The sequence below is a fragment of the Hermetia illucens genome, chromosome 6 (assembly GCF_905115235.1).
Source record: "Hermetia illucens chromosome 6, iHerIll2.2.curated.20191125, whole genome shotgun sequence".
NCBI classification, from domain to species: domain Eukaryota; kingdom Metazoa; phylum Arthropoda; class Insecta; order Diptera; family Stratiomyidae; genus Hermetia; species Hermetia illucens.
In genome coordinates, this window is record NC_051854.1 from 39,242,309 (window position 1) to 39,254,959 (window position 12,651).

The 12,651-nt window shown below is 44.0% G+C and overlaps 1 protein-coding gene across 8 annotated transcripts in view; it reads right to left on the reverse strand.

Annotated features, from left to right (window-relative positions):
- Positions 1-12,651, reverse strand: part of LOC119660414 (microtubule-associated protein Jupiter) — a 213,556-nt gene that overhangs the window by 63,997 nt on the left and 136,908 nt on the right. Inside the window, exons 1-2 of one of the 8 annotated variants that reach the window (XM_038068955.1) lie at positions 6,376-6,618; positions 5,459-5,646 (exon numbers count right to left, since the gene is read on the reverse strand). The exons of 1 other annotated variant lie outside the window; for it this stretch is intronic. In XM_038068955.1, the coding sequence (XP_037924883.1) occupies positions 5,459-5,520 (62 nt within the window). In that variant the 5' untranslated portion in view covers positions 5,521-5,646; positions 6,376-6,618. Of the gene's footprint in view, positions 1-5,458; positions 5,647-6,265; positions 6,284-6,311; positions 6,619-12,651 lie in introns of those variants that run through there. 6 more of the 8 variants (XM_038068954.1, XM_038068953.1, XM_038068958.1 and 3 more) reach the window with 6 other exon arrangements.

A 12,651-nucleotide genomic window follows, 5' to 3' on the forward strand; every position in this document is an offset into this window, starting at 1 on the left:
ACAAAAAAATTCTAAACAAAAAAAAAAAACTAAAACGGCCTTCACACGGGATGACCCCCTTAAGATAGATACAACAGTGAAGGATATTCGTAATACCTACAATTTTGAAGAAATCTTAAGGAAATCTTAAGCGAATTACAAGTCGTAAGTATCTTGGTTATCCCTTCTCTGTAGAGAACTAACTTGTTGCTGGTTTTGGCATATAACGTGCAAAACCAATCGATTCGACTGCGTCAGAAACCTACATGTTCTCAGCAAATTGTTAATGGGGTCATCCCGTGTGAAGGCCGTTTTTTTTTTTAGAAATTTTTTGTGATTCTAGAGTGAACTTAAGGGGGGTTGTTTTCCTGGCAATTACTAAAAATTCAAAAATTCTAGTAATGTACTATTATTAACTTTATTTTAATAGGTATCGGTATGGAGAGTATTTCGGAGCCTAGGCACCATATAGTGGCAGCCCCCTGAGTTTTTTCAGATTTTTCGGTTGGATAGTTTCTGAGAATGGGTTCGTTAAAAAAAATGACCACTTTCAACCCCCCGCACTCCCCACCTTTACAACAAATGTCAAAACTAAGACCGGCCTCGAAAAGTACTAATCGAGACCTTTAATTTGATACCCCACATGACTACATTTGATGAAAAAAAATTTTACACCCTCCTTTTGTATGTACGGGACGTAAAAGGATGTAATTCACTGTATGCGTGAGCGTTCACAGTTTCCACCTTTCTACCAAATTTGGTGTTAATCGCTATAACCGTCTCCGAGAAAAATGCGTGTGACGGACAGACAGACAGACAGTAAACCGATTTTAATAAGGTTTTGTTTTGCACAAAACCTTAAAAAAAGATGGAAAAGAGCCAAGAACGTATACTTTGTCTGTATGAGTGTAAACTCGGTCATAAAGCGGCGGAGGCGACCAAAACATTAACAGCGCATTTGGAGCTGATACAGTAAGCGAACGAACCACACGGCGATGGTTCGAAAAATTCCGGTCAGGTGACGTAAACCTTCAAAGTGGGCCACGTGGACATCCAGGACCATCGATTGACAAGGACCAGCTGCCTTTGCTAGTCGAATCCGACACACGTCAGTCTGTGACAGACATTGCAGACAAACTGAGCGTACACTATTCGACAGTTTCCCGGCACTTGCAGCAACTTGGAGAGGTAAAAAGCTCGACAAATGGGTTCGGTATGCCCTTACGGAGCAAAACATGGCACTTCGAATGGAAATTTGCAGTTTTTTACTCTCCTGCAACAAAAGCAATCCCTTTTGGCACAAAATAGTAACATGTGATGAAAAGTGGATATTATACGACAATCGTCGCCGATTAGCACAATGGCTAGGTGCTGTTGAGCCACCGAAGCACATGCCGAAACCGAGCCTCCATCCGAAGAAGGTAATGGAGACTGTTTGGTGGTCTACAGCTGGAGTCATCCACTATTCTTTCTTGGCACCTGGAGAAAGGATAAATGCACAGGAATACTGTGCCCAACTCGAGGAAATGCACCAAAAGTTGATTATTCAACGGCCAAGATTGATCAACAGAGATAGTGTGATACTCCTTCACGACAATGCATGACCTCATGTTTCTAGAACAACGGTTCAAAAGTTGAACGAATTGCAGTATGAGATTCTGCCCCATCCACCATATTCACCGGACCTTTCGTCAATCGACTACCACTTTTTTAAGCATTTGGATAATTTTTTGACGGAATAACAATTGACGAAAGAAGGGGTCATCAAAATTGCCTTCAATGAGTTTATCAACCCCTGAAAATTAGACTTTTATGAAACTGGCATAAATGCTCTTGAATCTCGCTGGGAGAGGTGTTTTGAATCGACTGGCACGTATTTTGATTAAATAAATAAATTTTTGTAAGCTTTACAGTCGTTTAAAATTTTTGTACAAAAACGGCCGTTTCATTTGGAACAACCTAATACACTATTATCTAGATACAATTCTTCTTCTTCTTCTTTTTCTTCAGCCTTTGTCCCGTTCACAAGCGGGGTCGGCTCGTCGTGATCGGCTTCACCATTTGGCTCTATCGAATGCCTGATCTGGGTGCAATCTCGAGGCTTTCAAATTCCCATCCAGCGTATCAAGCCACCGTTTCTTAGGACTGCCTTTTGGTTGTTTACCATCGACTTCTGTGTTCAGAGCAATCTTGGCAAGTGAATTCTCGTTTGCACGAATTGCGTGACCATACCATCGAAGACGCCTCTCTCGCAACTTTTCCACGATCGGTGCAACCCCATAACGATCGCGGATATCCTCATTTCGGATGTGATCTAAACGTGTGACGCCACTAGTCCAACGTAGCATCTTCGTCCCAATTACCGCAAAACGCCGTTCATTGTCTTTTATGGTCGGCCAACACTCAGAACCATAGAGAGCGACTGGACGGACGACATTGCGGTAAATTTTAGATTTGAGACGTTCGTTGATACGTCGATCACAAAGGACACCAGTTGTGGAAGGCCACTTCATTCAGGTTGCGTTAATGCGTGAAGCAATTTCATAACGCAGCTCTCCATTGGCTGATAGCGTTGACCCGAGGTATTTAAATCGCTCAGTTCTGGGCAGATCACTGCCGCTAACAGTGATTGTGCCTATTTCATGGGGATCGGTCGTCAAAAGTTCAGTTTTGTTTAAATTCAATCTGAGACCCTGTATCTAGATACGTGTGTGTGTGTGTGTATGGTGGGGGAGAAGCTACAGCTTCTGCCCCACCCAGGCCGTGTTGGCCCATTGTACTCGCCTCCCCCGTCTAACGGAATATTGCGGATTTGTTAACGTACCGCAGGATTTCCGTTAGTGGATGTGATACTACCCGTCGCAATTGGAGGACATCGGCACCAAAGATCTGATGCCTGATGCGTCCATAGGCGGGGCATTCACATAGGAAATGCTCCGTGGATTCCGCTTCCTCATTACAGGAGTTACACGTATCATCTTCGGTAATTCCTATTCTGAACATATGCCCAGCTAGTGAATTATGGCCTGTCAGAATGCCCACAATACACCTGCAGGTCCTCCTGCTTTTCGACAGGATAAACTTTGCGGTACGTATGTTGGGTTCTGGCAGGAAAAATTTGGTGTGTCGAGCAGCATTTAGGCTCTGCCACCTGTCATTATGGGAAACTTGTTCCCAGTTTTGGAAAACAGATTTACCCAATGCTACTGATACCCCAATTGCTGGCTCCGGTCCCGGCATAAGGGAGGTTGACCCCTCTTTCGCTAAAGCGTCCGAGATTTCATTTCCCTCTCTGCCACAGTGACCAGGTACCCAGAGTAGTTCCACCGTTTTGAATCTAGACATAGAGTTCAAACGGTTTCTGCATTCCTGAACGATTTTCGAGGTGATCAAAGGACTGCTCAATGCCCTCAGTGCAGCTTGACTGTCACTGCAGATTGCGATGCGCCTGCCCTTCAACCGCTCGTCAATCACCCAGTTTGCCACCCTTAGGATCGCATAAACTTCGGCTTCAAAAAACCGTTGCATATTGTCCCAAAGGAAAAGCCCACTTCTTGTTTTTATTCGAGAGGTAGACTCCGGCTCCAGAACCCTCTTCTGTTTTTGAGCCATCGGTGTAGAAGACTTCCGTATATCCCGCCACGCATTCCTCTGGGTCTTCCCAGTCCTCTCTACGCTTCAGGGTAACTACATATCTTCTACCAAACAGATGTATGGGGATACGAGAATCGGAAGGCATTGTAAGAACTGGATTCACCCAGTAACTCTTCCAATGCTCTGTGCCCCCACATCCATTGTTTTCCCATAGATCTAATCGAATTAGCCTATGAGCTGCTCTCATTGCAGTGCTTTGAATAAATATATCCAGGGGCTGCAAGTTGAGTAGTGCATTCAGAGCTGCGCCGGATGTCGTGCTCATGGCACCAGTGATATCCAGACAAACAGTTCTTTGCAGTGCGGCTAGTTTACGGTGAAAACCTTTTTGTCTCACCTTAGCCCGCCACACTACGGATGCATATACGAACATCGGCCTAATGATGGCAACGTATATCCACATTACCACATGAGGCCTGAGTCCCCATGTCGAGGCAAAAGTCCGTCTGCACATCCCATAAGCTATGGGAGTTCGTTTCATCTTTACCTCTACATGTTTGTTCCAAAGAAGTTTTTTATCTAGAGTGACCCCCAGATATTTCACTTTTTCGGAGAGTTGAAGGATAGTACCCCTCATCTCAGGGAGACAAAGTCCATCCAGTTTTCTCCTTTTTGTGAATAAAACCATTGCGGTTTTATTTGGATTAACTGACAAACCATGTCTAAGGCACCAGCTGTCTATCAAATCAACGACACGTTGTATATTCCTACACACCGTTCCAAGATCCCGATCAACAGCAAGTACAGCCACGTCATCAGCATAAGCTTGAGCGTGGATTGGCAAATTTTGCAGTTCGCATAGCAGTGAGTCGATCAGCATACTCCACAGAAGCGGCGAAAACATACCTCCTTGGGGGCAGTCCTTCGTTGCTTCCGTAGTCAGGTAGCGATCGACCCCTACCTCAGCGCACAACATTCTTTGCGTTAGCATAGCATGGATCCACTTAATTAAAGCATCATCAACACCATGCGCTCTGGCGGCATCACAAAGTTTTTGAAAAGGCGCACAGTCAAAAGCCCCTTCAATGTCCACAAACACCCCCATCGCGTACTCACCATTCAAAATTGCATCCTCTATCTTTGTGACCAAAGAATGAAGAGCAGACTCACAGGACTTTCCACGTTGGTAAGCATGTTGGTTTTCACTAAGTGGGTGTGACCTAAGTGCGTTTCTACGAATGTGACGCTCCACCAGTCTCTCCAAACCTTTCAGCAAGAATGAAGTCAAGCTGATCTGTCTGAAGTTCTTTGGATTAGAATGGTCATCTTTCCCAGGTTTCGGTATGAAAACTACCTTAACCTGTTGCCAAGAAGAAGGCACGTAGCCCAGAGCAAGACATCCTCGAAAAATATTTCTTACAGGTCGCTCTAAATGCTCCATACCCTCCTTTAGCATTGCCGGATAGATGCCATCCATGCCTGGTGCTTTGAAATGTTCAAAGGACAGTATGGCAGCTCTCCCCTTTTCATGGGTAACAACCGCTTTCGTAGTGTTCTAGATACAATTGATGCCAAAAAAAAAAATCGATTCCACGGATCCGGCACACGGGATGACCTCCTTAAGCTCATCTGAAAACCAGTTACTCAGGTTCAAATCAATGAAACCTCGTCCTTGAGATAATTTGAAAGATGAGAACGAATCGAGGACTTAGTAAGAAAGGATCCAAATCTCACAATTTTTCTCATATTCAAAAATATATTGAATTTTCAATAATGACAATGAATTCTTGGAAGTTTCCCTGATGTATCTTTAAAATCTATCTTTTATCTTGCTCTCAATCTTGAACTCTTATGATATCTGATGTGAAACTATAATGCAACCTACCTCTTTTTCGTCCTTCCAACATTGTAGAGTTCAACATGTTTGAATGCTGCGTAAGTGGCCATTTTTGTTCAGTTAATTTATCACTTTTTTAATAATAAAAAATTTTCTCTCGGAAAATTCCGTTCAGCTCAGACAAATCACGACCAAATGCACTTGCACACTTGCAACAGTTCAAGAATATTCTTTATCTATTTAGTTAGAAACAACAAAGATGAATTTAAATGCATGTATTAGGTGAAATAGATACACAACAAACATGCTTGAATTCAATATGCCCGGACTTTCCAAATTTCACTTAGTTTTTCCTTTCTGGCTTTTCATAACTTGATCATCTCCAATGGGAAAAGAATGAAAAATGCTTTATGTGACGCAACGCATTCCAAACATTCCCCAGGGATGTCTATTCCATGTGATGGAATTTCAGGTAGTGTGCATATTGACCGGCTTGCAATTGGAGGAGTTGAGGAAGAAACAACCGAGGAGGAGTCCAGGACACTCAGAATATATTCCAATATGCATAGGGAACCCATACTAGTCAGGAAAAATTGCACACTTGCAATTACTAGAGGGCTCCTATGCGCCGAGTCCTTGTCGTTCCGTACGAAGTGGTCGGTGATAAAAATCAATAATTATCCTTGTTCTATGCACATTGGTGACACTGCGAACTTCAACACATCCAGAATGCTCCCACACATTATTTTGGAAATTTTCACGAGCCGGGGATTGATTTCAAGCATTGTTGTGCATCTATTCCACATTTTTAAGGATTAAAGGCACGTTAGGACCAACTAGTTAGTTTTAAATCACATAAAGTTCTTTAACATCTGCGTATTAAGGATGTACTGATAATCACTTGCAAACGATTACTAGAACTATCTAAAAACAAACAAATTTACGTTATTCCTCTTCGGGGATACCAGAAAGTGCTTCTTTCTCCTGAATATGCTATCGGATCGACGTAAAGCTTTCGACTGGAATCGAGCCGGGCTCTTGCATAGATTTTATAATGTCGGAATGAAACTTTGTGTGTGGAATCAGCGAAAACTTGGAAAAGAGAAGGTGAAAACTCGATGTGGAATCAAAATGATACAAGCGCAGCCGATGGTTTCTGCTTTTCCATGTACACAAGTTGTTACTTATGCTGAATGGAATGGTACCAACTATGCACGCGAGCCGCACTATTCCCGTACTATCTCTACCACAAATTGAAAGCATTTCTCCCTAAACTGTCTATCTCATGGATGGAACCCCCCCGGCAAGTTTTCCACATGAACCCAACCGAAGCGATTGCATCGTGGCGACGTTCTTACGGGAAAGCCCTTGATGACGAACTTTCCACTGGGTTTCCTTCAGATGGTTCCGCTCCGAAATAGATGGTGAAAAGTGCCTGGCCAGAGACGTCTTTATAGATAGTGTTCGTGCACTGCCTAGTGTACTGTGAAGGAGGGGGTGTTAGTTCTTGGAGCTGCATAGCAATGCACAATTTAATGAATTCCATGCTCGCATTTTATCCAGTGCACCATGCGCTTTGTAGAGTAACGCATGATATACTCGCATAGTCGTTGCTTAAGAGGGTCATCCCGTGTGAAGGCCGTTTTTTCGCCTTTTTTCGAAAAATTATTTTGAAGGACTCAATAAAGATAGAAACGTGATTTTTTCACCATATGTTTATTGATATCTCTAGTATATGTGATAAATTTTTCAGCTTGATATCGTAGCTAGTTTTTGGAATATGTGTCAATTTATGCACCCATCTCCAAAAAAAGGTGTTTTTCTGCTGCCACGCTGGAGGGCGCTGTGTTCATCCGAGGAAAAAAAACTAAACGACATTTTAATGTGGACAATATTTCACGGTCCGCAAACTAGGATAATTAGAAAATATTAAAAGGTAAATTTTTGGTGGGCTTTTAAACTTATAGGGCCTACAAATAAGTTCTGTCGGTTTTTTTGTTAAATTTGAAGCTTTATTGTGAAAAATTGGTTACACATTCATTGTTCAAAGTATTGCCCATCCCTAGCCACCACTTTCTTCCGTCTTTCAGGCAATTCATAGATACCATCGCGCCAAAAATTGGCCGGCTTGGCCGCTATCCACTCATCGAGCCATTTTTTGAGTTCCTCGCAATTGGAGAAGTGCTAGTCAGCCAGGCCATGCTGCAGCGACCGGAACAAATAGTAATCAGAAGGAGCAATGTCTGGAGAGTACGGCGGGTGGGGTAGGACTTCCCATTTCAACGTTTCTAGATATGTTTTAACGGGCTGTGCAACATGTGGACGAGCATTGTCATGTTGCAAAATAACTTTATCATGCCTTTGCTGGTATTGCGGCCGTTTTTTCTTGAGTTCGCGGCTCAAACGCATCATTTGACGTCGGTAGAGTTTGCCCGTGTCCGTTTCGTTCGGTTTTAGCAGCTCATAGTATACCACACCTAGCTGGTCCCACCATATACACAGCGTGATCTTCTCACCATGAATATTCGCTTTGGCCGTCGATGATGAGGCATGGCCGGGGTATCCCCACGTTGCCCGACGCTTGGGATTATCGTAATGGATCCACTTTTCATCGCCAGTAACTATTCGATGCAGAAAACCCTTCCTTTCTTGTCGTTGGAGCAGTTGTTCGCACGTGAAAAAACGGCGTTCGACGTCTCTTGGCTTCAGTTCATACGGAACCCAATTTCCGACCTTTCGGATCATTCCCATTGCTTTTAAACGGTGGGAAATGGCTGCTGAGTGACTCCAAATGTTTTTCCAAGTTCTTCTTGCGTTTGCGATGGATCTTGCTCGAGCAATGCCTCTAATTCTTCATCTTCAAAAATGGTTGGCCATCCGGCGCGCTCTTCGTCTTCCAAGTCAAAATTGCCACTTTTAAACCGTCCAAACCACCTCTGGCACGTTCGCTCAGATAGAGCATGGTCACCATAAACTTCCACCAAAATGCGATGACTTTCGGTTGCTTTTTTCTTCATATTGAAATAATGAAGTAGAACCCCTCGCAAAAACACACAAAATTGGCCATTTTCATTGATGAAAAAAGTATTGTTGTTTACACTTCAATTAAATAATTTATACTGACGTTTGCGCCTATTGACAGTAGCTTTCTGATGAATGTTTGGAAATGTGGATCAATGGAATAAAAAACAAGCTACCCCATCTATTGTGAAAACCAACAGAACTTATTTGTACGCCTAATAAGTCTCTGGCAGTGCGTATCGCTTCAGCAAGTTTACTTCTAAAGAGCTTTTCGAGCACTTTTCCAGCAGTGTCAAGCATGCAAAGTGGGCTTCATACCGCCCACTTTGCATGCTTGACACTGCTGGAACTCGGGATCGACTTTCTCCTTGCTGATCAGCGCAAGCCTCACCACCTTCCAACGAGCAAGGAAAATGCCCTCTTTCATGCAGACGTTGGAATGCGCCGAACAGTATGTCTGACCGGTGTTGGAATACCAGTTTGTTTACCTCTGCTGGAATACTTTCGAGTCCTGGCGCCTTCTTGCTTTTCATAGGGATGACTGTCTGTTCCAATTCTTTTATAGAGAAAAGTGGAAAGTCCTCGACGCTCTCCGCGTCGACGTCATCATCCCGTATGGGATGCGCAGGGAATAGTGATCGTACAATGCGATCCATCTGCTCCGCCTAAAGTGAACAGAGTTTTCCGCAGAGCCCTAATTTTTCGAGTTACTGATCGGTTGCACTCCGGTGCATATTGATTTGTAGGATGCGAATCATGTTAACCGCGTCCTAGCTCTTTCCAGTTCTGCTCTGAAGATTGGACACCGCCCCGAGCCCGCAGTGTGGGTAACGTACTCGCCACGGTCCCTGCATAGGACGCACCTTCTGTCCTTCTGTCAGGTCCCCAACAGGTTGCAGACGTGTGCCCATAATCCAAACATTTGTAACATTTGGTTGAGGCGGTTCGAATTCGTATCCTATATACTACCCAACCAATTCTGATTTTCCCGCTGTTCAGAAGTTTCCTCGCGTATTGCTCCGCAACTTCCACCACAGCGAGTTTTTGACCTCCGGAGTTCACAGAGGTGATACCAATCCGTACATTGGTTACCTCCGGACATTCGCGTTTGATGGCCTTTTCTACCCCTCGGTCGGGGCACCGCGTTCTATTAATATCGGTTCAATGCACACCACGCGACCAGGGTCCCGGAGGGCCTGGCTGATACACGCCACAATCACCACCGGCTCACATCACTCCATCGACATCGACAAGGAGTTTTCGACGGCTCTGGGAACTCCCAGTGTGTCCCGGCGTGTATCGGTCATTAGCAGTTCGCTCTCCACCGAGAAACTTTCTCAAGGCTACTACCTAGGACGCAGGTATTATACCAGATAGGGGGTCAAAACTACTTACTCGGGCACCTCGGGGACGCCACTCCCCGTATCGAAAACGATTCATTGCATTAAGGATCGTTGGTGACCCCTGAGTGCTTTCGACCGTTCATCCAACCGCTCTTCGTCTCACTTCACCCCACTCAGAGGATTGAAAGATCGATGAACTTCAGTGGAAACAGCCGCAATGCCTTACGAAACAATCACATGCAATGGACTCGCCTGCTTGTTCCTATAAAAAAAAGCGCGTAGAGAGTCAACTTGGCGTGATGTTGTGCCCAATGTCAACTATACTCCTCTCATGTCACGAAACAGGTTCATCCGCTTCAGGACTGAATTTGGGTGATGCATTTGGAATTGGGCGTAGTAGATTGGTTCCCCCGCTCTGCGTTTTCAGATTGGTTTTCGTCCACAGTAATATTTCGAAAGTATATGCAGTGAAAGGATAACGAATTAATTCAGTACCTTTATTTTGTTCTTCCGCGAGAGATGCAATTTAAGCACCAGCTTCGCACGTCGTAGGAATTCGAACAGCAGAGCATCTTTGAGATCATCGACTCGAGCATGGGTGTCTTCCAGAATTCCTAGATGCTTGTAGGAGTGCCTCGGTTATAGTTTGGAAGTGAAGGTCACGCAACACTATGTCCGGCATGCGACTCATGATGACCTTTGCGGATCTGAATTTCATAGTCAGATGCAAGATGGCCATCAATACCAGCTTACAACTTGATGTCATCTAACTACGTCAATGTAGTCATATCTCACTGCGAAACCATCCCGTCTAGCATAATTTAGTAGCCATGAAGCCAGATTTAGCGCCATACAAGCCCCTCCGTAAATGGATGGGTTCTGAGGTATTGTCACCCTCAGATGAATGCACTGACAAGATGGTAAAAAGCCCTGGCGTAATCGATATAACCGCTAAAGAGATTTCTTTGGCCTCTAATTGGTCGTCCTACTGTTACCGAGTCGATAATAAGTTGCCACTTGCAACGCCTTTATTCAACTCCGGAGCCCTTCTGCTCTTTTGACAGAATGTTTTTGGTTTCGAAGTGTCTCTTGACCCTTCCACTAATAACGGATGTTATGAATTTGTAGAGAGTTGGAAAGCAACTACTCAGCCTCGTGTCTTATTCTTTATCGCTCTGCTGGCACTGGCTATGCTGATTTGAGTCAACCTAGCAATGTCCTGCCACAATGAGTCGTGCCTATGTTCTAGACAAATTTTCGATTTCCACTCACTTAACACAATAATTTGAAAGCGAATCTTCTGACCGTGCAATCTGACAGCTGCAAGTGCACCACAGTGCACAAGTGATTGTAGTTGCTGCAGCGTTATATTAGAACACAATCGAGACGTAAGCTCATCATTGTTTTGGAATAGAATTATCGGAGTTGCTGAAGATGCATAGGTGGGAATACCTGGACTACGCAAATCTATCTTTTGAAATGAAAAATTATTGGATTAAATTTAAATTGCCAGTATGGGTTTTTTCGCTGTTATTGAAGCTCATATTTTGTGACCGCACCTTCTAACTAAACGTTTAATATTCTCATATAACCCTGGTGAACAATGGCTTTGTTGCCTTTGGTATAAAAATATTTCTAGAATCAGGTCATGCTAGTAGCTATGGAATTATGAATTAGCTCGGGGTCACCAAACCGGGTGAGCGGTACATCAACCGAATTACTTGCTTTTGCAATGAAGATGTTGAAATGAAAGTTCGTGAAAAGAAACCTCTCTACCACAAATTTCTCGATGATAAAACTCCGGCCAATTGGCAAATTTATAAGAATGCCAACCGGGAAGCAAAGAAAGCAGTCGCTATCACCCGAGCGGACTTTTACAAACATCTTTATGATAAACTGGACACTCGGAATGGCGAGAGAGATCTGTATTGACTTGCTAAAGGCCGCAACGAACGCACACAGTTTATCGAACATTTCTGTTGCGTTAATGACAAGAACGGCACTTTGTTTACCAACCGTCGAGCCACGACGGATAGATGGCGAGAATACTTCGAGCAGATTTCAACTGAAGAATTTGCTCATCCTCCACTTCAACAATCATTGCCGATATTTGGACCAGTTTCACCTGTCAGCGGAACTGAGACCTTCGAGCCTCGACGTGGTGTTGCATATCAACACGGGTGCCGTACTTCTTAGTTCGGTAGAGATTTAGGTAATTCTTGCATCCACCAGTATGAATGCTAAGCCATGCACTTGGTATAGACTGGTACCGTTGCGCTTGTCTCAGCGGGGCTCTGATTGTGGTCACAAAATCAATCCGTGCCTGAAGAGGGCCGTAGGATTAAGTCTCAAGACAGGTACCTACGTTAAACACTGAGGACTTCACTGTCAGCGGAACTGAAGTCGAGGAGGCAATAAAACAAATGAAATCGGGGAAAACCAGACGACCTGACGACATCGCATCTGAGCTCTGGAAAGCGAAGAGCTGGGACCCAACACTGTGACTCAGTGAATTCTTTAATCGGGTTATTCACGAAGGAAGAAGACCATCTGACTGACAAGAACTGTTCCAATATGGAAAAAGAATGGTAGTCCATCAGAATGTTCAAATTACCATCCGATCCGGTTACTTTCCCATACCATGAAGATTTTTGAACGCATTCATGACAACCGTATTCGCGAAATCTTTGAAATAACCATGAATCAAGCCGGATTTGTCAAAAACTGCGGAACTACTGACGTAATACACGCTGCGTTACTCATGGAGAAACACGGTGAGAAGCATCGTCCTTACATTGCATTTTTAGATCTAGAGAAAGCGTTTGACCGTGTGCCACACGAACTCATCTGCTATGCTTTACGACAACACTTAGTGCT